This window comes from Carassius gibelio, chromosome A9 (genome assembly GCF_023724105.1).
Source record: "Carassius gibelio isolate Cgi1373 ecotype wild population from Czech Republic chromosome A9, carGib1.2-hapl.c, whole genome shotgun sequence".
NCBI classification, from domain to species: Eukaryota; Metazoa; Chordata; class Actinopteri; order Cypriniformes; family Cyprinidae; genus Carassius; species Carassius gibelio.
In genome coordinates, this window is record NC_068379.1 from 28,687,003 (window position 1) to 28,712,386 (window position 25,384).

General features: G+C 35.6%; 1 protein-coding gene across 5 annotated transcripts in view; it reads left to right on the plus strand.

Annotated features, from left to right (window-relative positions):
• The window catches only part of hdac4 (histone deacetylase 4), a 197,188-nt gene that overhangs the window by 102,084 nt on the left and 69,720 nt on the right, over positions 1-25,384 (plus strand). For 4 of the 5 annotated variants that reach the window (XM_052606715.1, XM_052606719.1, XM_052606718.1 and 1 more), the window contains 4 exons: positions 7,865-8,109; positions 12,701-12,851; positions 15,010-15,130; positions 17,557-17,675. In XM_052606715.1, coding sequence (XP_052462675.1) covers positions 7,865-8,109; positions 12,701-12,851; positions 15,010-15,130; positions 17,557-17,675 — 636 coding nt within the window. The remainder of the gene's footprint in view (positions 1-7,864; positions 8,110-12,700; positions 12,852-15,009; positions 15,131-17,556; positions 17,676-25,384) is intronic. The other variant, XM_052606716.1, reaches the window with a different exon arrangement.

Below are 25,384 nucleotides of genomic sequence, written 5' to 3' on the forward strand. Positions count from 1 at the left end.
AAGCGTGGGTGTCAGTGACCAGTGATTTTCACTGCACTTGAATTAATGGAATCAATTTCAAGGCTTGCAGTGTAGTGCAATTTTACTGCCCCATCTGTCCAGGTGGACAAGTTAGCCAGGCTTTAAGATAGTACTCAGGGCTTGGGTTGAGGAACATTTGAGGGTATATTTTTTTGTCGTCTTCTTCCAGTATTTGACTGGATGAAAAGATAATTGTTCTATAGATGATAGCTTGAGCTAAGATAAGAGCATCGATTGATTTCACTAGAGCTCTAGTCTAGTCTGAAGAATAAACATGTTGCAGCGAAGCTTGATAGGAGCTGCATCCTGTTGGTTGAATTATGATTTTATACACACACACACACACACTCATACACACCCACACAATCTTCACTTGCAATTCACTTTCTCTTTGACGTTCAAGGCCAGATGCGTGGTTGGTGCCAAGTGTGGACTGTGTGTGTAGGCCTTTTACTTAAGCGGCTGTTTAGACTAAAAGAGACTTTTTTTAAGAACGCTCCTCTAGCTGCCGGTGCTTGGCTTTTAGCCTGCGCAGCCGAGCTAATGTTCAGGGACCGCCGTGTTCAAGGGTCTAAGAGCCACCCGGCTGGTAAACACACACACGCTGATGCCATGGCAACCCGCTGATGTCATAATGACCTCATAAGTGACTTTGTGTCTCGCTTATTCAAAGGCTGAAGGGTGGAGGAGTGGGGATGGAAAACTGAAGGAGCCTGAAAGACCCAATCATTCTTTCTCGTGTTTTAACTTGGAGATCAAAGTAATTAAATTATTTTAGATTTGGACCATAGAAATTTTAGATTTTTGCATTATTTGCATGAACCCTATTTCCCTGTAAGGATTCTTATACATAAATATACTTTTATAAAATACCAGTAAATTTGTTTTTATTGTAAGATAAACACATTTCACTGTGATTTTATATATATATATATATATATATATATATATATATATATATATATATATATATATAGTGTTCCTATAGCTCAATTTTTGGATAAAAGCGTCTGCTAAATGCATACATTTAATATATATATATATATATATATATATATATATATATATATATATAATTTAAAACTAAATTTATGCGTTTAGCAGACACTTTTATCCATATATATATATATATATATAGAGAGAGAGAGAGAGAGAGAGAGAGAGAGAGAGAGCTTGCTAACAGTATCTGTTGCACTGTAAACATGCTGAAATTATGAAAGACAAATTTATTCTTTGAGATGATTTTCTTGAAATTCACTCATCTGTCCACAAATCATAGCTAAACTACTTACCCATGGTCTTTCTGCGTTTCTGGAATTCTGTCAACACAGACATGCCGGGAGTCTCTCAGGTTAACAGCTCAAAGCATGATGACACTGGCATTACATGTTGTCATGCACTGTATGAATGGACAGTCATTCTCATGATTTCATTGATAAGCTTTTGCTCAACAGTAACCTGCCAACACACTGGCATATTGACGAGCTCTCCTGTAGACCTGTAGTTTCTGCCAAGCCCCAGGGGAAACTGAAAACCAAGTGACTCATGCCATTTGTAGTCGATGTTTATGGACCTGATGGCTTCCCCAGGGCTATTATAGTGGCTTCTGTTTGGAATGAGTAAAATCTCCATCAGAATTCTCCCTCTCTTCCTCCTTTATCCTCCTTTCTTTCAATGACTGTGTTTACAGTACAAACAAAGGAAAATTTTGATTAAATAGTAGAATTCCAGTTATGCACGTGCCATATAAAGAAGCTTGCCTTAATGCCAATTGAGGTTTCTTTAATTTAATATATCTTAAAAGGCTTATCTCAGATCTTTAGCGATCCCGGACGTCATTATACCCTCACATTCAGTCATTTTATGAAGTATTATTAAACATACTTTTAAAAGGTAACATAATATGCTTTATTATATTATTTTGAGGTTTTATTTATGTAGCAACATTTTAGGTTTTACGGACTTAACTTAGATTTACAATAAAAAATGTATTTCATTAACTGATGTAATGTTAATAAACCAGCATACTGAAGTACTAATATCTGTTTTGAACCATTGTAATACTGATAACCACCAAAAACAGGTGGAGATGAGAGTCACATGATGAATCAAAGCTCATCACAAACAGCTCCTCCACACGCTGAGAAAGGGATATATAGAAGGAGCACAGTGTCATTCACATAAATACTAAACATCGTCATGTAAGATGTAAGATAAAACCCTAATGTACTCAACTGATTCGAAAAAACTAAGAAACAGTTAACTTAAAAAATTAAATAAAACATGAAATATGAAGTGCCATGCATTGAATTCTGGGAGTGTCAATTTACAGTTTTTCATTGTAAATTATACAATGACTCTTTCTTTTCCACTTCCAAAAAACGTAATTTTAACGGTATCTTACTGTAAAATTATGTGAAATGTAATTACAGTTATTCACCTTATGTAGTATGGAAAATTACTGTTAAACAGGTTTTTACTGTAGCATTTTTACAGTCTTTTACTGTTAAAACAACAATAATTTTTTTACAGTGTAGTTTATTTATAGACGTCATCTGTTATGGTGCTGACTGTCTGAATGCGCTGCTGCGTGATACCGCTGAACTTCTGACCATTACCGTATGCGCCCATCCGCTCCCATGATTTTTGTGTCCTCTCCCGCAAACTAATATTATATATAATCTTTGCGCATCAGGGTGCCGCTATCAGTATGTGTGGTATTTAAATCCCTTTGAATAAGCGCTAGCAGACACAATTCACTTTAGCATTCACTTTCAATTTCACGATTGTGCGTGCACTATGTGAATGGATCACATCTATATTTGTCAATGAGCACAGAATCAGTTGAGGAGCAAATCCTCCAACATCTTGTCAGTTATCTCTCCTTACGTTTGACCCATGATCAGTCAAATCTGACTTCTGCAGGCTGTGTTGGATGCAAGGTTGTTGTTGTTGTTTTTGAAATTAAGCAGCTTTTAAACTGTTCCCATGGATTGATTTTCCCCAGTAGGTTGAAGGTTTAAAATATTGCATAAATTACATTAGGTTGAAAGGCTTACACTGAAACATTTTGCATTCTACCTGTAATAAAACTGTGCTAAATGTTTTGGGCCATGCTAGTAGGAAGCATTTGAGCTGTGTTTATGATGCGTGTAATATAATGTGCATAACAGTGACTAAAATATGTATTTTTATATTTGTTACATACATATATTTATATGTATGTAGAGTTGATGTTACAAGTACATCTTTTAAATATACACTGTGAACTCATTGCCCCGTTAGCACGGAGACCTTTATATTCTGTCCTAAATGAGCTTTGTCTTTGTTTTGTTTATTGGTCTAGTTTGTGTTTCTTGGGTTGCATTGGTTAGTCACTCAATTAATTATCTTGTTCTTCGTTCCCCCTTTCCGAATTATGTTGTATTGATAAGGAGTTATCACAAAGTAAGACTGTTTAGTTGTGCTGTCTTACAATCGATATATAGTAAATGAAAGTTAAAGTGTCACCGATATAACCGGTTAAAACTTGTGGTGATGGTCTTAAAATGTATGAAAAGAGTCTTAAATTTAACTCCATGATTCCTGTATATACTGTATACCCTGATAAAGACCCTAATATGAAATAATGATTAGCGAGAAATTAATACATTTAAGGGTCTTATGTGGCATTTATATCTCTGCATGTCCTGTTGCGCAATGGCCACCTCTTTTCTCTCCTCATTCATAAGTAAGTCGCTCACATTTTACATCGTGTTCTGGCCACTGGTCTGTGATCGTCAGTGTGACCTGTCTCTCTATGGGACAGAACAAACGCTCCTCTATTCATCTGAGCGTGGCCGGCAGAAAACCGGGGCTCCTCTGACGTAATCAGTACGTAATCATTATTCTCTACATCTCAGTAGAGGGTCAGCAGGTCAGTCAGGGACAGTGTTCTGCAGAGGGAGGCGATGGGCCTGGAGCTGCCCTGTGCTCCTCAGGAAAGGCCCCAGTGTGCTGTTTGGGGGGAGAATGGAAAACAATGATGTTTTTAGTTGTTAGTATTGAAAAGTTTTGGTTGAACGTTGGAGTGATCTCACAGGATCTGTCTTTTGTCTATAATAAAACTTTTATTTGAAAGACTTTTACTTTTTTACTTGCAAAATTCAAATTCAGTTTGTTTTAGCTTCAGCTGATTCAGCTTATTAAATCATTTTTTATGATTCAAAATATTTTTCTATGCTTGAGTTTTGAGTTATATAAAACAAGAAATTAAAAATCTAAAATACTATTTGGCCTTTTTAATTTGTTTAAATGTGATGTTGGTCTATATACAGTTCATCAATATACAGGCAAAATATTAAATTTATAACATTTATGCATTTAACTGACGCTTTTATCCAAAGCGACTTACAGTGCATTCAGGCTATCAATTTTTACCTATCATGTGTTCCCGGGGAATCGAACCCACAACATTGCGCTTGATAACACAATGCTCTACCAATTGAGCTACAGGAACACTATTAATTCTCAGTTCTACCCATATGTTTGTGTGTGTGTGTGTGTGTGTGTGTGTGTGTGTGTGTGTGTGTGTGTGTGTGTATTTCTGCCCATCATTTCTGTCTTGTTTAAGTGAGCCTTTAAGAACAGGATGCTGTTGTTTTAGGCAGGACCGTTGGTGTAGTGGAGATCCCTGGACTTGCTCTCAGTAGAGTTGAACCTGCACCCATTTCCTGATTTAAATGTGGTGCATACTGATGGATAACAGTGCAGAGTGCTCACTGTCCCAGGATGTTTCACTCTTCACAAGGTACATAGTGTAATGGTTGGTTGCCGCATTCATGGCCATGGTGAATCAATCTCCATCAGATCATGCTGTAGATTGTGTGGGTGTGTATCCGCGTGCATGTTCGGCCAGCGCTGTGTGTGTCAGCAAAACCCCTTTTGCAAAATTAGTGCTGCAGGGGTGATTATTTATCTTTACGCTTATATTGCATCATTCTAATTGGGTAGAAATGCATATCCTCTTCCATCCCAAGTGTGTCTCTTAACTGTAACATGTAGTGCCCTGGCTGTTATTAATGTCCTAACTGTGTGTCAAGCATCTATCCTCAGAGAGCACAGCAAAGACCGGGATTACCTTCGGCCTGTCAGCAAACTTCCAATGTAAATGTTACCTAATCCTCCCTGTAAGAAATAATTAGCCTAGTAAACAAACTGCAGCGCTGGATCTGGGCTTTACTCACAGGGAAGGCTCATCTGACCGTTTCATGCTCTCTGCTGACAGAGTGGATTTTACAGTTCTCAGTTCAGTTGTGCACCAATGAGAATTGAATTGAGAATGCTTTTTAAAATGCTGAATGTGAATTGAATTGAAATGTAAAGAGTTTACTGAAATTCAAAGATATTAAAATAACTGTAATTACTTTAATTACTTGAACTTAACTTAGAAAATTTGCTCGAATATTTATGGGGTGGATGGATAAGTGGACAGATGGACGGATGGATGAATGGAAAGACAAATGGATAGACAGATGAATGGATGGATAGATACTGTAAGTGGATGGAAAGACAAATGGATAGACATTGATGGTAGATACTATGGATGGATGGAAAGACAAATGGATAAACAGATGGATCGATATACTGTAGATGAATGGATGGATTCATAGACAGATGGATAATGGATGGATAGATAGATACTGTAGGTGGATAGAAAGATAAATGGATAGACAGAGGTATATATATATATATATATACATGGATGGATGAACTGATTGCTGGATGGATGGATTATGGAAAGGCAAATGGATAAATTGACACTGAAGGATAGATACTGTGGATGGATGCATGGAAAGACAAATCAATAGATGGATGGATAAGACACTGTAGGTAAATGGATGGCTGGACAGATGGTCAGATCGATGGATGGATAGAAAGACAAATAGACAGACTGATGGATAGATACCTTGGATGGATAGGTAGGTGTATGGGAAGAAACACAAATTGACTGATGGACAGATGGATGAATGAATGGATGGACAAATGGATAGTTAGAAAGATTGATGAATAGACAGCCAAATGGATATATTTCCCAAAATGCATTATTTATGTTGAATTTCTTTGAATTACAATTCATTAAATTCCTCTTCCTGTCATTCCAATTCAACTTCCTGTGGGTTGTGGCCAGTGTGATTGTCAAATTCTCACTCAAACAATTAATAAATAGCCACTTTGTGTACCCCATTTGGGTTTGGGATGGTGGTTGTTCCCTTCTGAACTTTCTTCTCTTCTTATTATATTTTAAATTAAAATTAGTCCTTGTGAATGAAAGGGATTAAAACAGTGTGTTTATTTCAATTAAAGTTTCTGTTTGCTGGTGCAACGTGCACTGTTTTCTTTGGCATTTTAATTTCTGCTAATAGTTGTTTGTGTTTCTTTTCTTTTTTCTTGGCCACTGGGCTTTGTTTGGACTGGGCGGTGAATTTCAAATATGTTTTGTCTGTCTCTTGACAGCAAATACATGGATAAACAACCCTCTTATCGCCGCTTATTGATGCAAAGTAAACGTGGAGGAAGTAATTCACTAGTTGACAGCTTCCTGTCCAGCTGAGCATGAGCTGCCAAAGAGCATAGTGGTCAGTTTCAGGGGGCTGGGCATCAACGGGCCCTTTGTGACCAAGGATGTTCGTCATAAATATGATTTCATAAAGCAATTTAGTCAGGAATAAAGGGCGGTTTTTATTCCATTATATCAAATGGCCTTTGACGCTGGCCTTTGCGTGGCCTTAGGGCTTCCACTTAGGACTTTTGTTTTGTCTACTGTGGGGTCAGAGGAGCATCCTTGAACTTGTGGCATTCGGGCATCATGACGTCCCAATGGTGAAGCTGACCCTTCATGAATGTGTTCAGTGTTCCCCCTAAAACCTCTCCTATTCAGTAAAGCACAAAAGAAGCCGTCCCACGCCAGCAGTCTGGACGTAATATGTTGTTGGAGGCTATTTATTGCAGTCCACATGTCTTTGTTCACCTTGGCCTTGTTTTAGCCTGGAAATAGGGGCAGTATTCAACAGAAATTATATAAACAATGTAAAACAGTCCATATATATATATATATATATATATATATATATATACACACTTCTAGTTTATTTTGGTGTGTTGGTTATATTCAGTTATTCCTGGACTTGCAGGAATGCTTAAATAATTCCAATTATAACATAATTACAACAGCTTGTTCTAATTACACAGTGTGTGATAATAAAAAAAAGAGGAATAAACATAAAATGCCATTTAATGATATCCTACTTATTCTTGTGTTGAATTTCATTGCTCATTTAACCCACAAACCTTAGGCTTGCACATGCTTATCAACTTATCAAGCATCCTCGCTCTGGAATGTAAATGCTCAGTTCCTTAGTTTTCTTCAGCTGAAACTGATTGAAAAGATGTGGCAAGCCAGGCTGCTTCCTGGTTCCAGTGACGCTGTTCGCTTGCAGTGAATCTAACCAAGATCTGTGGCAGGAACATGAGGTTTCTTTCCTCCGTTTATTTTGATGTCTGCTATGATGCTGATGATGCAGTACTGTAGCATGTGCATGTTTTGAAGAATGTTCATGATGGTTTTGATTGGACAGTTGCTTCTTACTATAATTGTTTTTGGTACAGGCAAGATTTGAGATGGCTCATGTGATTGGTTTGTAGATTGTGACAAAGAGACACTTTTATACCAAAATCAAATCAGGATGCTTGTATTTCCTCCTATAATAACGCATATTCAATATAGCCACATTCACACAGTATTCACACAGAACTGTATAGTTTGTTGTTTTCTCATTTGAGTCTCTATTCTCTCTTTCCACAGTTGATGTGAGTGCGGCGCTGCCACTGCAAGTGCCGCCTTCTGCCATCCCCATGGATCTGCGTGTGGATCACCAGTTCGCCCTGGCGCCGACGGACCCGGCCCAGCGCGAGCAGCAGCTGCAGCAGGAGCTTCTGGCCCTCAAGCAGAAACAGCAGATACAGAGGCAGCTCCTGATCGCAGAGTTTCAGCGGCAGCACGAGCAGCTCTCGCGCCAGCATGAAGCGCAGCTGCACGAGCACGTCAAGGTGAGGCGGATGCTGCTGGTATAGAGCGCTGCAGGGATCAGGGGTTTTTGTTGGCCAACCTGGAAGTTTGCATCACCTTAGATCCTCCACAAAAAACGAATAGGATTTTTCTATTGGCTTTTGGATTGTTGCAGAAAATAAGCTTTAAGATTCTTACATGTTTTGTTCATCAAGATTATCTTCACAAATAAACGCTGTAAGAAATAAAGTGTTATGAATTCTGAAGCCTAAATATAGTCAGCAGAAGTAATAAACTAGTTAGGTAAAAAAGGCACTACAGTTACACAACTTTAAAGTCACCACCCTCAAGCTTCCAGCTACTTTCAATTTTTATTTAAAAAAAAAAAAAAAAAATCCTGAAAGATTGAGCCAGAATTGTATTTAGTGCCCTGTGATTCCATGATTTTTAAGGAATAACTGTAAACCACTACTGCACTTTGTTTGCCTACGAAAAAAAATAAACATTAAAACATTAAAAATAAAATCAAATGTTACATTTTCATTTGATTATATTTTGAAAGTTATGTTTTAAAGTTTTGTCTTCATTTGATTACTGTCATTTTTATAATAAACCATTTGGCCCTATTAATTTTTAAATCAGTTGATTAGACAAGCTTTTTGATTCTTGAAATTCAGTTAAAACTTTAGAATGTCACACAGAACAAATTAAACGGTAAAAATTAAATTTGAGAAAAATAAAGCTGAATTTGGTGAAAAATAAAATTCAGGACTCAAACTTAGGATGCCCGAAGTGCAACGGTGCTGTATGTCTACGTATATACCGTAATTCCTGAAATAAAAACCGGTAGTCAAATAAACGGCTGCCTCTCATAGTGGCCGGGGGCGTGGTCAACACAGACAAATAAAGGCCGGGGGAAATATTGTGCAGCAGAGCCAGATAACGAACATACATTACCCACTGCTGGAGCGTTTCTCGTTCTCGAGTCAAGAACCGGTTGCATCGGTTTTCGGATCACCAGTACACTGAACCGAGGACCGTTTCTGTCAGACGCGACCGATTCGAAAACCGAGGAGCTGATGATACTGTGCATGTGTGATTCAGCGTGAAGCAGACCGACACACAGCTCGTCTGAACTGAACTGATTCTTTTGGTGATTGATTCTGAACTGATTCTGTGCTAGTGTTACGATCTCTGTCCACTGGAACACTATCACTTTTAATTTAAAACCAGTTATTTAAAACAATTACTTATCAAACTTATGGAATTAGAAATAAAGGCCTGCCTCGAATAAAAGCCTTTTTCGAATAAAAGCCTGTTACCTTCTGCAATTCAGGTAAATAAAGGCCCCGGCTTTTATTTGAGGAATTTCGGTATGATGTATTTTATGTCAGGGAATAAAATGCGAAAATATCTTGAGCTTGTGTTTACCACAAACCTAATTTCAAGCATTTAACCATAAAGCCATTCATAATTCCGTTCCATTGAAGAGTGGTTCTCGTCTCCGTTCCTCCCTTCCTTCAAGGCTTCCCACACTTCTGTCTTCGATTTTCCATTCCTTTGTGCGGATTGTGAGAAAGCGAGTTTGTTTGGATATTGAATATTTGTTGGCGAGTGTGATCTGTGGTGTCTCAGACTGGATGGACAGTGGGTGCCTGTGCATGTGAGCTCAGCAGACCTCCGGCTTTGCTGTGTTATCACAGTGAGGTTTCTATCCAATGGGAGCGAGGCAGCCCTGAGCATGCTATAAATAGCCTGACGGGCTGCGGGGCAGTGTCAGAGCTAGTCTCAATGCTAAATGGACAAAGTGTTTGGCAGGGGTTTGATGGATGCCACGCTCTTGCCGTGACACCCTGCTGATGTTAGGGAGAGGAGAAGCGATCGGCTTTTTCTGCAGTTTCTCATTTAGCTGCAAACTGCAGAAGTGGCGAAAGAGATGTTTCCTGTGCAGTCAAACACATTTTCATTATTTCATTATCAGTCACATCTTTTTGATAACATTAACACATGAAAATTCTCATTACATATGTAGATTTAATATACATGTATAATAGTATAATTTATGTATTTATATCTTTGTATTATATTTAATTGTAAAATGTATTAAATAGTTCTTTGAATTAAATCTATGAAAATCATATATGTATATAATATACATTCTTATTCCATATGTAAATTCAATGGCATATTCAATTGAGATTACATTCTTATAATTATCTTTTTATTTGCTGATTATTTCTTCGAATTAATCAACTTTGAAATATAGACACACGATATTGCATTTTTTTTACTTCTTTATATATTGATTTCAATTTATTTATATAAATGAAAAACATATAAATGTTATATTTTATATATATATATATATATATATATATATATATATATATATATATATATATATATATATATATATATATATATATATATATATATATATATATATTTCTGTATTTACAAACATGTAAATTAAACTTTTAATGCATTTATATAGTCAATTATAATGAGAATAATATGCTAATATAATTTTTTATAAATAATTTATTTTATATATGAAATAAAATCTTTTACAAATATATTTAATTGAATTATTTTTAATATATAATTCATAAAATTTACATTTCAAGTTTATGAATTAGCAATACATCACATAAAAAGTACTTTACACTATTGTTGTAAAGCATTGACCAAACAGAACTTTTCCATTAAGAGGCTATATTGATTTCCAGGGGCATTTTTTTTTTACCCTTGACTGTTTAATGCTCAGGTGCATTTATTAGCAAAAAATACCATAATGCAAATAGCCTATAAATTAAAGAAACAGAAACTCATTTGAGTGGGGAATCTGCAGTATCATGACAAAACTGTTGATTACTTCTCTTGATTTTGTAATAAGAATTATGAATGATGATTAATAGAAAGTATCTTTGAGAGGAAAAAGCATGTCATCCTTGAGATGGTTTTGGTCCATTGCTAATTTCTGGTCGTGAAATATTGTGCATATTGATGAGGTGAGCTAGATGTCATGGTTTGAAAAGCTCCAGTTAGAAATGTCAAACTTTGCCTGTTGAGGAAGAGTGTTTGCGGTTCGGAAGACGTTCGCTCCGCTTTAGCCTCCAGCCCCGCTCTGCCAAGTGACAGACGCCCATGACTCATCGCTGGTGATCTCCCAGGATCTGTGGAAAGGGAGAGAAAAGACTTATATAACCAAAAAGAGGAGCACTGAGACTTAAGTAACTGCTTACTTCCAGACCAGCTGTGAGCTTTTTTAGACCCTGTGCCATTGTTAATGTGATCCAACTGACCAGAATCACCGAGATCCACTCAACATCTAAGCATTAGCTGTATACGGCTTTGATATTACCCATCATCACAAGCCAGTAATGGATGTGACTGCTGCTGAGCTGAATAACTGCAGAAGTGGAAATGCAGTTAAAGGGAAATGTTAGACGAAATGGCTGCATTTACAGAGCAAAGTGTGAGAGAGATCACCAGCATCTCTAAATGCTCATATTAGTCCGGGAGCTGTTGAGGTTATTGCTTATGTCAGTTTCATCTGGAAAAAAAGTGTTGAAAATGTTGCTTTTATGCTACACAACAAGACATCGATAAGCACATTCAGTAACTGCTTTCTTGTATGATGTCGGTATTTCCAACAATTGCATAAATTTTTTAGTGGTATGGCTTTGGTCCAGTCATGTATGTCATGAGTCAATGTGAAATTATGTTTTCATCTTATTTTAGTACCATAATCTGATTGATAAACATATACAAATAAAAAAAGTGTAAAAAAAGAAATGCATATACACCACTGTTCAAAGAAAGAAGTCTGCTGATTTGCTGCTCAATTAACATTTCTAATTTTTATCATTTTCAAAAAAAATATTTTAGTTGTGCCTTATGTTTTTAGAGACCTACATTATATTATTCAAGTTTTTTTGATGAATAAAAAGCTAAAATAAAATCTGTTGTATATTATTGTATTTTATAAATGACTTAACTCTCACTTTAAATGTATTTTAATGTATTAATTGCTGAAAGTTTAATAACAAAAGTGTTATTTATTTTTTATTTATAAATTTTATTTTTCATTTACTTTACACTTTTTTATAATTTGTGTATATATATATATATATATATGTTAGTGCTGTCAAACAATTCATCACGATTAATTGCATCCAAAATAAATGTTTTTGTTCACACAGTAAATGTATACGGTGTAATAAATTTAAGTACACCATGCATGTATATATATATTTTTTTAAAGTTACGTTTGTATATAAAATATAACTATTTATAATATTAATTTTTAATTTGAAATTTAAATTATGAATATAAATATATACATGTAAATATTTTCTAAATATATACTGTATTTGTGTGTATTTATATATACATAATAAATATACACAGTACACACAAATATATTATGTACATAAAAACTTGCGATTAATCGTAATTTATCGATTGACAGCACTAATATATTTTAAATAACATGCATAAGAATCTAACACAGTAAAAACAGGACAATGTAAATAAAATAAATACAATTTAAAAAAATGTAATAATGATGACTTTAAGACTGTATTAGTTTGAAGAATGTTTCTGTGTGTGTTCCCCACCCCTCTTTAGCATCAGCAGGACCTCCTGGCCATGAAACATCAGCAGGAGCTCCTGGAACACCAGCGGAAGTTGGAGCGCCATCGTCAGGAGCAGGAGCTGGAGAAACACCAGCGGGAACAGAAGCTTCAATTACTCAAAAACAAAGAACGCGGCCAAGAGAGTGAGTGAAAAACTAATTACCTGACTGAAACACACAAAGGCCTTTGATTTATTAGGCTAATCAGCACTGTGGCATGGACGTCTCTTTTGGTGTTATAATTGCTTTTCAGGCTGAACTAGTCAAAAAGCCCAAATTGTTATGTAAAATTATATGGACTAGAAGTTAGACAATGTATTGCACCGCTCATGTAGATGATATGAGTTTGAGTCTGGCTCACATCACTCCCTTCTAACCACCTGTTTTCCTTCTAAATTTGGTTTTCAGTTCACCTTTTAGTGTTTAATCCTGTTTTATTGAAGTGACAAATGCATTCTATAACCGGATTGACTCCAGAAAAATTCAGAACAAAAAAATCATTAAATAAGAATAAGCCCATAATAAACTCAAATCCAAATGCATTATCTTGGAAAATAAGCGAAATGAATTAAATCAGTGAATATGACACAAACCTGCAATAATTAAATATGTTAAATAACACAAATCTAAACCCATTTTATTAACTAATGTCTTTTCTGCTGACCTTTTGATGATCCAGTTCATCCACACTAATAAGCAAAAATGACTTTAGATGAACTAACAATTAATTGTGCTTCATTGTTTTTTTTATTGCTGAAGAGTGTTGAAGCTTTTTCTGTTCTGCTATACAGACGTGAATTTTCGTGAAAGGTTTATTCATTACACTTTTACGGGTGAAAGGGCTTTTACATTTGCTATAAATAAAACTTCTTGCATTAAAAACAATCAAGTCCTGTTTATATTTAAAAAGTAACGCATTACTTTCCATAAAAAGTAACTAACGTAATTAGGGGTGCACGATAAATATCGTACGATAATTAATGTGCATCTCGTCAGTAAAGTCGGTTCTCTAATCAGCGGTAAATTCCATCAGGTGCGTGATTTCACATAGAGCAGCTGTTACTACACAGAGCCGTTGTTAACTGACTAGCTGCGCAAATCCACGTTCATTATCATCGTTTATTTGCGCATCTAGTCAGTTAACAACGGCTCCGTGAACTAAAAGCTGCTCTCTGTGAAATCACACACCTGATGGAATTTACCGTTGATTAGATAACCGGCTTTAGTGACGAGATGCGCATTAATTATCATACGATATTTATCGCGCACCCCTAAGTAATGCAATATTATAATGCATAACTTTTACAAGTACCTTTCCCCAACACTGATTTGCATTGCTTATAATATGTGTACATGGTAACCCTTTCAAGGACGTGCTCTGCAAATAAACCTTCCAAACATAAACAAAACATGATAGCTGTGTCGACACTGACCGTAACGAGATCTTTGCTCGCTGTAATATGAATTTGTTTTGTTGTTGGTGTTTTTTTTTTGTTTGTTTTTTTGCCAAAACCAGTAGTCTGATAGCTTGTACAATTATTAAGTTTGTTGCACACAATTTAATACTTGGTGTTTCAGGCATGAGGAATATGAACAGTGACGCTTGCACTAGTTGTGTGTAATTCCTCAGATAAGTGTGTACTTATCCCTGGTGTTTTCCGGGCATTGCAGTACAGCCAGTCTATTTTTATCCGTCACTGTTGTCGTTGACACTGCGGTCACCTGTAGCCTCCGAGGAGCACGTGTTTGTTTGGCAGCGCAGATGTGTACGTACACCAGTGACAGCCTCTGGGGACATGTTTACAGACGATAGGAGAGGTGATAATTGAAGGAAAAGCTGTGAGAATTCATACGTCTGATGTCTTTCTTTCAGAGGTGAAAAAATACATATTTTTTAACAGTATCAGTGGAAATGGAATAGAAAGATTGCTCTCTAGTTAAGACCAGATAAAGGGGCCTTTCCTATCAGATCTGAAGAGATATCCAAATCTAGTCGGGCTGCAGTGGAGAGCTGTTTATCATGTATAGCCTTTGTATTCGTGATCAATTGGCCACAGTTCGATCTTCTCGGTTTCAGACTATTAAGAGTTTTTAAGGCTATTTAGAAGACAAAATTACAGCACTACAAATTACAGGGTGTAGAAATGGCGAAGAAATTGACAGTCACAAATGTATAGAACCCCTTCCTAAGGCTTATAGAGAAATCTAGCGGTATAACACAGCTAGAGGCTGAGAGAATGCCATTAATCTCCCGCTGCTTGGATGTTTGTGATTTTCCTGAACTGTGGGCTCTGATCGACAGGCGCTGTGGCGAGCACTGAGGTGAAGATGAGGTTGCAGGAGTTCGTCCTCAACAAGAAGAAAGCGCTGGCCCAGAGGAGCCTCAACCACTACCTGCCCAACGACCCGCGCTACTGGTACGGGTGAGTACCGCAGCCTGCTCGCTGCTGATGTTTCAAACAAACATGTTTACATCTGGCTTTGACACGGCGGTCAACCCAGACAGAATCACATGCAGTTTATACTTAGTATTTACATGCAGCTTTCTGGTTTTGTGAACTTAATAAATATATGATATATTTTCATGTATGTGTATACTAAACATCTTTATAAAATAATACAAATTATATATAAATAGTAATAAAAATAATAATAAACAGGATTACACAAGTGCATCACCTTTTTTTTTTTTGAAGAAGAAGAATTTAAATGAATGAAAAGCAAAATTAAAATTTGGGAAATTAATGCAATAAGTTATATGCAGTAATCGAATTTTGTATATGCCTTAAATCAATTTTTATTTTATTTTATTTTATCCTTGTAAGAAAGAGAATAATTTGCTGTTTTTTTTTTTTGGTTTGGTTTGGTTTGGCATATTTATGACAAATAGTGTGAGTCAGTTCAGATCAAATGCTTTTGTTCTTTTTAGTTCTTTTTAATTTATTCATTAATTTTATCAGATTACCTTAGACAGATCTTAATAGCAGATCAAAACTGAGCTAAAGATACACATACTACACAAACTTAATGCCAAACTTCAGAGTGTAGTTTAGTTCTTCACTTGCAGCTGTATGTCAAAGTAAAACCATGTTATGTAAGTTTCTACTTTGATTGATTGACAGTTCTGTTTCTTCCTTCACCACACAAAAGATGTAGCTAGCTGTCACCTCTGAGTTCTTGAAATATTTGAACAAGTTTTGATTGGGGAACTTGTCATGTGTGAAAGATAGCAGTGAAGAGGAGGCGTGTGTCAGTGTGTGAGTGTGTTTGTGTGCAAAACTCACTCCATCAAGCCCACCTTTCACACTCCTCATTTGTGAGGCTCGGAAAATGGAAAGAGAGAATTCCTTTTGAAAGGAATGTTACGGGTTTTTGAATTTACATACTTAGATGCACAAACTAATGTTCAGCTGTTTGGAGCCAGTAATGTATTTAAAAATGTTGTTGATAGTCTTTAATGCTCACCAAGGCTCTATTTATTTGAAATGAAATGTTTTCCTGTCATGAAAAAGATGAATGTATTTAATTTGTAAATATTTTTAAAATATATTTTATTTGTTTACTTCTTTATATTATGTTTATATTTCATTCAAATATATTTGTTTAATAGTTCTTTAAATCAAATTATATATATATATATATATATATATTATATAAATTCTTGTTACATTTGTAAATTCAATGGCTTTATCTAGTGCTGCAACTACCAGTGTTTATGATATTGAAGTAATGTTTTAAAATCATTTGTTATTTAGTTATTCATCTGCTAAATAATTTATTATTTATTTATCTGCTAATTGTTTCTTTTATTTAGTTTTGAATTTTTTCAAATTTTTTTAGGGCTGTCAGATCGATTAATCGCAATTAATCGTTTCCAAAATAATATGTATATATACATACATGTATACATACATGTATATATTTAAGAAGAAAAAAAATGTGTGTGTGTGTATGTATATATATATATAATTTATGACATAAAAAAACTGTCAAATCGATTAATCGCATCCAAAATCAATTATTTAGCAAGGCAGGGCAAGTTTATTTATATAGCACATTTCGTACACAATGGTAATTCAAAGATAAATAGCAGATTGTTATTTATTTAGCAGATAAATAAATAACAAATGATTTCAAGACATTACTTGACTATCAGAAACACTGGAAGTTGCAGCTCTAGATAAAGCCATTGAATTTACAAATGTAACAATTTGTAATTAATGTATATAATGTAATGTACATTGTGTAATGTATACAATATGAATTATATATATATATATATATACGCATCCTTGCTGAATAAAATTCATTAAAATAAAAAAGCATTCCGACCTCAGAACTTTGAATGGCAGTGTATGTTTCAGACAGTTGCTTCCTCATTTCTGAAACACTGATTACAACATTTGCAGTAGGGTTAGACTGAAAGTGAGTCATTTCTGTAGCTTGCGTGTTCTTTTAAAACAGATCACTGGAGCTCCTGGCCTCTTTGATATGGGCTGACGGTGAGCCAGATTAAATTCTTGGGTCTGTGGGGAAGCCAGCTGACCTCCGATGCCCTGCTGCAGATGTTTTTCCTGTTTAGAAGGAACCAATCCCTTTATTTTTGCAGAGCTTTGATGGGCTAGAGTCTGAAAGTGTGTCATACTCAAGCATGTTTATTTGTAAACAGAATGATTGCCCCGCCCCCTCACTTAGACCACACTGAGGCATCATGGGTGATCTGAGTTTGCATTCCCATTAGTTGGCAGAAAGCGTCCCGCTGCTGGGAATGGAGAGCAGCTGTGTGTGGAAATGTCTAGAAGTGCACATATTTGAGTACCTATGTGTGTGTTTGTGATTTGTTCCACAGGAAAACCCAGCACAGCTCCCTGGACCAGAGCTCACCGCCTCAGACAGGGATTTCCACTTACAACCACCCGGTGCTGGCAATGTACGACCCCAAAGATGACTTCCCGCTCCGCAAGACGGGTAGAACTGACCTCCTTCTTCTCAATGTGTCCTGCCCTGTCTTTTCACTTTCACTAGGGTAGCTTACACTAGTTCAGGTTTGCTTAATAAGAACTGGAAACCTGGAACAAACTCTGTGACCTTTGCTTCCATTGACGTTTGTGGAAACGTTTTTTTTTCCTTCTGTAGATGCAGAAACAGTTTTCTCACACTCACACACACAGCTGTAAAAGATTGTGATGTTCAACTTCAACGGCTGTAAAATGTGGAGCAGCGTTTGTCTGGCTTCAAATTAATTAGCAAAAAATGTATAAAATCAAAGCCATTCTGAGCAGTGTTGTTTTAGTATAATGTATATACATTTTTTTATTTAAATTTATGAATTAGCTTTTATTTTTAATGTTTTCAGTTTTTATTTTATTTTAGTTTAATTATTAGTAATTTTGCTTTGTGCTTTTGCCATTTTAATGGCAGGGTATTTGTTTTTCTTTTATACATTACTATTTAGGTTTGACTTTATTTCAGTTTTTATCAATTTTATCAAAAATCTATACCCAAATTCAAAGAAATAATAACAAAAAAATTATATAAGTATAATAATTAAAAAGTTAAAACATTTAAGTAAGTTAAAATTTTAAACTAGGTTAATAAAACCTATTTAAGGGCAATTTAGAACTTTTGCATGTAATAGTTTTTCTCATTTATTATTATTTAATTGCAATTTAAATATATATTTTGAAAAAAAAAATGGTAAGGAAAAATATACAGAATAGTTATGAAAAAAAGTTTGGTTTGGTTGATTTCCTTGATGACATTGGACAATCCTTTTTTTCTCTCTTGGAACATTCTGGAAAGTCTGATTTTGAGGATACATGTTGGTTTAGGTAAAGACATTCTCTCTGACATCTGCTGTGTGTTAAGATGGGCTCCAGTGTCTGTAGGCTAGCATGGGTCCTGTGTTCCCCCCTGCTTCAGCATCACTGTCTTCACTATCAGGGCTCCAGTGTGTGTTAAAGAAGTTGTCCCCCTCCCTCCATCCCTCTCCTCCTGCTGCAGTAGAGCACTCAATTGCAATTCCTATGCAGACTCACTTTGGGCTGGTTTAGGTGAAGTAAGGCCTCTGTGCTCATTAATCACCCTTGAAATGGGCCTGTCAGGGACCCGCAGTACAACCTGCCCTGGACCTTTAGCACACACAGAGCCCCGGTGAGACCTGCGTAATTACAGTGCAGGCCAGAGAGATGGGAGATGGGAGGGAGCGGTGATATGAAGTGCATTACAGTCGTAAAAGCAGATTACATAAATAGAGTCCTACTGTTCAGTAACCTCTATGACCTCTAAGTCTGCATAAAGATGGTTTTACACTCATTGCACTCTGATTCCAGAATTAAAGGGGGGGTGAAATGCTATTTCATGCATACTGAGTTTTTTACACTGTTAAAGAGTTGATTTCCCATGCTAAACATGGACAAAGTTTCAAAAATTGAGTTGTACGTTTGAAGGAGTATTTTTGTTCCAAAAATACCTCTTCCGGTTTGTCACAAGTTTCGGAAAGTTTTTTTTTTGAGTATGGCTCTGTGTGACGTTAGATGGAGCGGAATTTCCTTATATGGGTCCTGACACACTTCTGCCGGAAGAGCACGTGCTCCCGTATAGCAGAGCACTGAGAACACAGACATTCACTGATCAGAGCGAGAGTGTCGCGAAATGTCACAAAAGAAGTGTGTTTTTGGTTGCCAGGGCAAGACAACCCTGCACAGATTACCAAAAAAAAAACAGCATTAAGGGACCAGTGGATGGAGTTTATTTTTACAGAGCATCAACGGAGTTGTGCAAGTGTTTGTGTTTGTTCCCTGCATTTCGAAGATGCTTGTTTTACAAACAAACCAGTTTGACGCCGGGTTTGCACATCGTTTATTTCTTAAGGATAATGCAGTCCCAACGAAAAAGGGTCACGATCGTGTGTTGGAACCGCAGGCGGTGAGTAAAACTGCTTCTAATATCTCTGTGTTGTTAACTCAGCTATCAAGCACATCAAGTAAACAACATGCGATGTTGTCATCAAACTGCACTTTCCACATGTACAGCAAAAAAAAAAAAAAAAAAAAAGGACGACATAAATTGGAACTTTAAAAAATCGGTAAAGACTATCTTTCTCTTATGAATATAATAAAACTAAAGCCTTTTTGGAGTTATGAAGGATGCAGTACTACTCTATAGGTACTCAAGATTAACAGGATATTGAGTGAAAACGAGCATTTCACCCCCCCCCTTTAACATTTTGCTGTGCCTGCCAAACTGTAGATGATCTGACAAAATTTACAGGCCATAAATATTCCCTTACATGCATTTATTTTGTTTTGTTTTGTTTTGATTTGTTTTGTTTTTAGTTTTGTTTTTAGTTTTGTTTTTAGTTTTTTAGTTTTGTTTTGTTTTGATTTATTCCTATAAGAAAGAGTCTGTTTTTTTAGGTCTTAATTAAATAATTTAATAGCTTTTGCATATTTGTGAAAAGCGAGTTATTGTGGCATTCAAAAAAAATTTTGTTCCACATTTTTATTTTGTCTTAATGCAACAAATATTCCACCATATGTGTTGCCACAGGGGTTTTAGTAAAAAAAAAAAAAGACTCCACAAGGAATAGTTGTTAATTTTTCTTTAATAGACTATTTTTTTTATTGATTTTAAATTACTTTTATTTCATCAGCAGAAGATTTTTGCATGTAACTTGCACATAACATGATATTCGTATAATCTTACTTATAATTTAGCTTTTGACAAGTTACCAGTCATCTTCTGCTTACAATTGAGCTTTAATATTGGACTCTGATTACACTGTCGCAACCCACAGTTTGGTTCGATGTGATCTGTGTTCCCACAGTTCATTGTTTTCATTATCCATGAGTGGCACAACCTCTTTGACGTCTTTTCACCATTATATTTCCCATGTGTGCTGTTAACCTGGGAAAGCAACAGGAGGATACAGGAAGGGGAACTTTGGGAAAGAGGATCTAATGGTTTGAACTTCAAGCTGTGAAATGTTCTTTGTTTGGTTCTGTTGATTGAGTTTGTGGTAAAGCTTGTCTGCGAGGCGATTCCACTCGTCCCGCTGTAGATAAACCTCAGTTTGCTCTGGCTGGCAGAGCACATTCCTGCAGAGGGGATACGGAGAAGGAGGGTGGCCCAGGCATTAACCAGAACTCTTTGACGCTCACTTTCCCTCTCAGGACAGGCCCGAGTCTGTTTTCACACGTCTCCCCTAACCGTCGGACATCTGGAACCTTGGCTGTTGGCAGCTGCAGGAAGTGTGTTGTTGTTTTAGGGCACTGAAGTCTGCTAGATGTCCAGAGCCATGAATGCTGCACAGAGCGTTGCTCTTCTGTACATATGTCATGATTTTCTAATAGTAGTGACCAGTGTTTTTGGGGGTAATACGTTATGAGTTGCATTATTAAATTGCTGTTTTTGACGAGTAAAGTGACTTGTGTAGAAATTTAGTTCAAATAAGTTCTGCACGTAACATAATCAGATAATTTTTTCAATCAAAAATCTAATCTTTTATCAGTTACTGAAGTATTGTGTTACTGTATGTAATCAGATTTTTTTTTCAGATTTTCATGCAACAAGTGATACGTTGCTTAAAAAATTTACACAATATCGGTTGCTCTTTTAAATGAATAATGTATAATGTAATCAGATTTTTCATGTAATCAGATTTTTTTCATGCAACAATACGTCGTTCGTTAAATTTGCACAATATCCGTAACTTTGTTAAATTACATTTAGTGTAAACTGATTTTTTTCAAATAATCAATTTTTACGCAGCAATACATTGAATGTTATTGTAATATATACATTATAGTTACGGTTTTTAAAAGTAACATTATGTAATCAGATTTTTCACAACTTTTTTTTTTTTTTTATGCAGCAAGTAATCATACTTTTTTTTTGATAATTTTATTTTCAAGCAATTAGTGATATATTACTTGTTAAATTTTCACAGTATCGGTTTGTTTTTTCAAATAATTATCCAGAATTCTACGTTCTATTTTTTTTTCTTTTACGTAATCATTAGTACTCAAAACATAACACATTGCAAATTAATTTTACACAATATCAGTTTTTACATTTCTTTTCAAAATACTTTGTAATGATTTTTTTTCACTTAATCAGATTTTTTTTCACACAACAGGTGATACTTTGTTTCTTGTGAATGTCATATGTAAAAAAAAAATGTGTATAAAAAGTATCATTGCAGCATATTTATTTACTTTTTATAATAAGTAATGCAATATTGTAGCGTGCTACTTTTACAAGTAATATTCTCCAGCAGTGGTTTTGTCACTTCCCCTCCACACTAAGTGTGAAAGTATAGTGTAAGTGTGTGACTCAGCGAGAGCTCTTTTGTTTCATTCATTCGTTTCTCCTGCAGTGCTGTGAGGTTGTGCTCTTGTGAACGTGTTTGAGCAGGCTGGAAGGTCATAGAGCTCACATTTTGTGCAGAGCGGGCTTGCAGCTACCATGACTCTTTAGCTGTGACTCATTCATTTATATGTCGTGCACAAAGTGTTTGTTCAAAAATCTGTCTCAAAATTCAACGCAAACAATTATTTGCTGTGGACAGCCCTGGTGCAGTGTGGAAATGACTGTTATGTCTGCTATGCCTCACTTGCAAACACAAGTTGCTCTAATTTCAGAAATAGGACACTTTTGCAGAAAATTAGTTTGAGACGTCGCACAAAGCATTGCCATTGCTTTCCTCATTTGTGCACCATATGAATCGCCTCCAGGTTACATTAAAGTGCTCTTCACATTTTTGTTGACATGTCCATTTTCATTGGGGAGTTTACAGGATTAGAAAGCCTGGGATAGAGAAATCTGGAAGGAATTGAGCTTGAGCTTTAAACACAATTACACTAATTAGCCCGGAGGTTTCAATTTTTGGCCTATACCTGCTAGTAAGAGCTGGTATGCAGGCTGGGGCAGCAGCAGTAAAGGACCGAAGAGTCCACAAGTCTGTGCTTTTTCTTGGGTGATGTGTAATGATCAGGTCTGGTAACCAAAAGCTGGCAACCGTGTATGGCACAAGAGCTTGAGAAAATTTTCCAACCCAAGGTTGCTTTAGGGGAACACGTTCAATCCAGTGTGACTCATTTCACCGGCCACCAGTTGTATATTTGTTTACAGTGTGTACATTTTTAATGGAGCGCCATTTAATACACAGAGCCGTAGTTCACTGACAAGCTACACAATATTGCATTCATAATCAGCAATGAATCACCTGCGATTATGGACACAATATTGTGTAGCCTGTCAGTGAATTACGGCTCTGTGTATTAAATGCCGCTCCATCTGAAAGCATGTGCTGGAGATTTACTACTAATCACAAAACCGGCTTTACTGACGAGATGCGCATGGACATCGCATTCGATTATTTGTACAGCCATAGGTTCTAACTACTTCCTTTATATGTTATACTTAGCAGTATAATACAGTTCACCCAAAAATGAAAATTCTGTCATTAATACCCTCAGGAAGTTCCAAACCCATAAGACCTTAGTTTATCTTCGGAACACAAATTAATTTTTTTTTGATGAGATCCGAGTTTTCTGACCTGCATAGACCGCAACAAAACTGACATGTTCAAGGCCTCTGACTAATTTAGCATTGGTAAAAAAGTCTATGCGACATCAGTTTAACTGTAATTTTATGAAGCTTTTTTTTTTACTACAAAACATATTTTCTTAGCTTCATAAAATTACGGTTGAACCACTGATGTCACATGACCTATTTTAACTATTTCCTAACCACATTCAAGGCCCAGAAAAGCAGTCTGTGCTCTCGGATTTCAGCAAAAATATTTTAATTTGTGTTCCAAAGATGAACGGAGATTCTTACCGGTTTGGAACGACATGAGGGTGAGTAATGAATGACTAACTATTCCTTTAAAGTGTTAATGCATAAACTTAATTTCTATTTACGTTTTTATTCATGATCATTTGGGCTCTTAAACCTAACATGTTGACTTATGATGTTAAGTTTTATTATTATTAGATATATTTATTTTTGATTATTGATATTACATATTAATTTTATATATTTTATTTAAAATGTCTGCTTTTTTCACACATAGTGTAAATGGACCTGTATGCATGAAAATCTATTACTTCCTTATGTTTTAGGAAGTGCATAGTCATGTTTAGGGTTTCGTGGCAAAATTTGACAGCTCCTGTCTTAGACTACTGATGGCCTTAAGATGGCTTTGACTGCAGCTAATGAGGAGCCGTGCCGCTCCCTGAACATGCTGTACACTCAACACGCTTCTGTTTGCCTCCTAAGAGCTCATTTCCCTTATCTGGATCGAAGTGGTTTTTTAATAGCTGTAGGGTGATGGCTTCTGCTTGTCATTTCCCGTCAACTCTCTGTTGACAACTTATCCTCACGAAGACAGTGCCTGCACATTCTTATCAGCCATATAACTCCTCCAGATCTTCTCCTCCGCAATTACCATCATCATCATCAAGAAAATATATCTACAAGATCTTCTCTCATATTTCATATTCTGAGATTTAATGCATCCGCTTGTGATGTGAAGTTCTTCCCGGTGCTTTGCAGAAACTGATATGCCAGAAATGTTGTGCAGGAGGAAACTGGTACTTTTTAGGGATGCACAAAATATCGGTTCTATATCGAATATAAACCAGTGTTACTTTTTTTTTAATTTTTTATCAATTGGCTATTTGGTATTTATCAGCCAATGTTGTTTAATTGTGCAAGGTAACCCATTTACTGTGGGTTACAATTGTTGCCATATAACACTTAACACTTTTAAACTTAATTTATTTACACTGTTAAATGTAATCTTTAGAAAATCTCAAATTGAGTGTCCATGTTTATGTTGCACATTATAATTTTTGATGCCTTAATTCACTTCTAGCCTTTGAAATGTTTTATCTTTATTTTAATTTTTTATTTAATTGTAGAATTTTAATGTCATCCATTTATCGGTTATTATAGCCCTAAAATGAAAAGAAATATCGGCTTCAGTAATCTGCATTTGCAACCATTGACCTTAAGTTTTATTTTTAATTCAATTGAACAAACTATCTGAGAATTTTAATATCGGCCATTTATTCATTAAAAATATGGGTTTATTGATTTCAGTAATAACTGTGCATCAATAGCTGCATTCTGGATAAACTCAAGCTAGAACTTGAGTTGAACTTGACGATCTAACTTTGTGGGAATTACTTTTTTAAATGGAATCTTTAACAAATCTCAAAATGAATATTCATTTTTCATATTGATTAGTATAATTTGTTGATGCCTAATTCACTTGTGCAATTTAAAATGATTGATTTCATATGTATTTATTTTTTTTAATTGAATGAAATATAGAATTTTAATATCAGCCACTTATCGGTTCTCAGCTATGAAAAATGAATATAAATATCGGCTTATCGGTTTTAATATCTGTTCATTCATATTGCTTTACTGCACTAAACTTAAAACAAAACAAAACTGACTTAAGCTGAATAATGACACTATTATCTATATGCTATTGTTGTTTTCTTGTTTATTACTCTGAAGCTGCTTTGAAACAACTTAAATTTAATTTCTATATAAATAAATATGTCTCCATTTATCTACATTGTGGTTGAGCTCAAGTTAGAACCTAAGTGTTGAACTTTCGCTTTGTGAAAAAAGATTTGAACCTGTCCTGCCTTGTC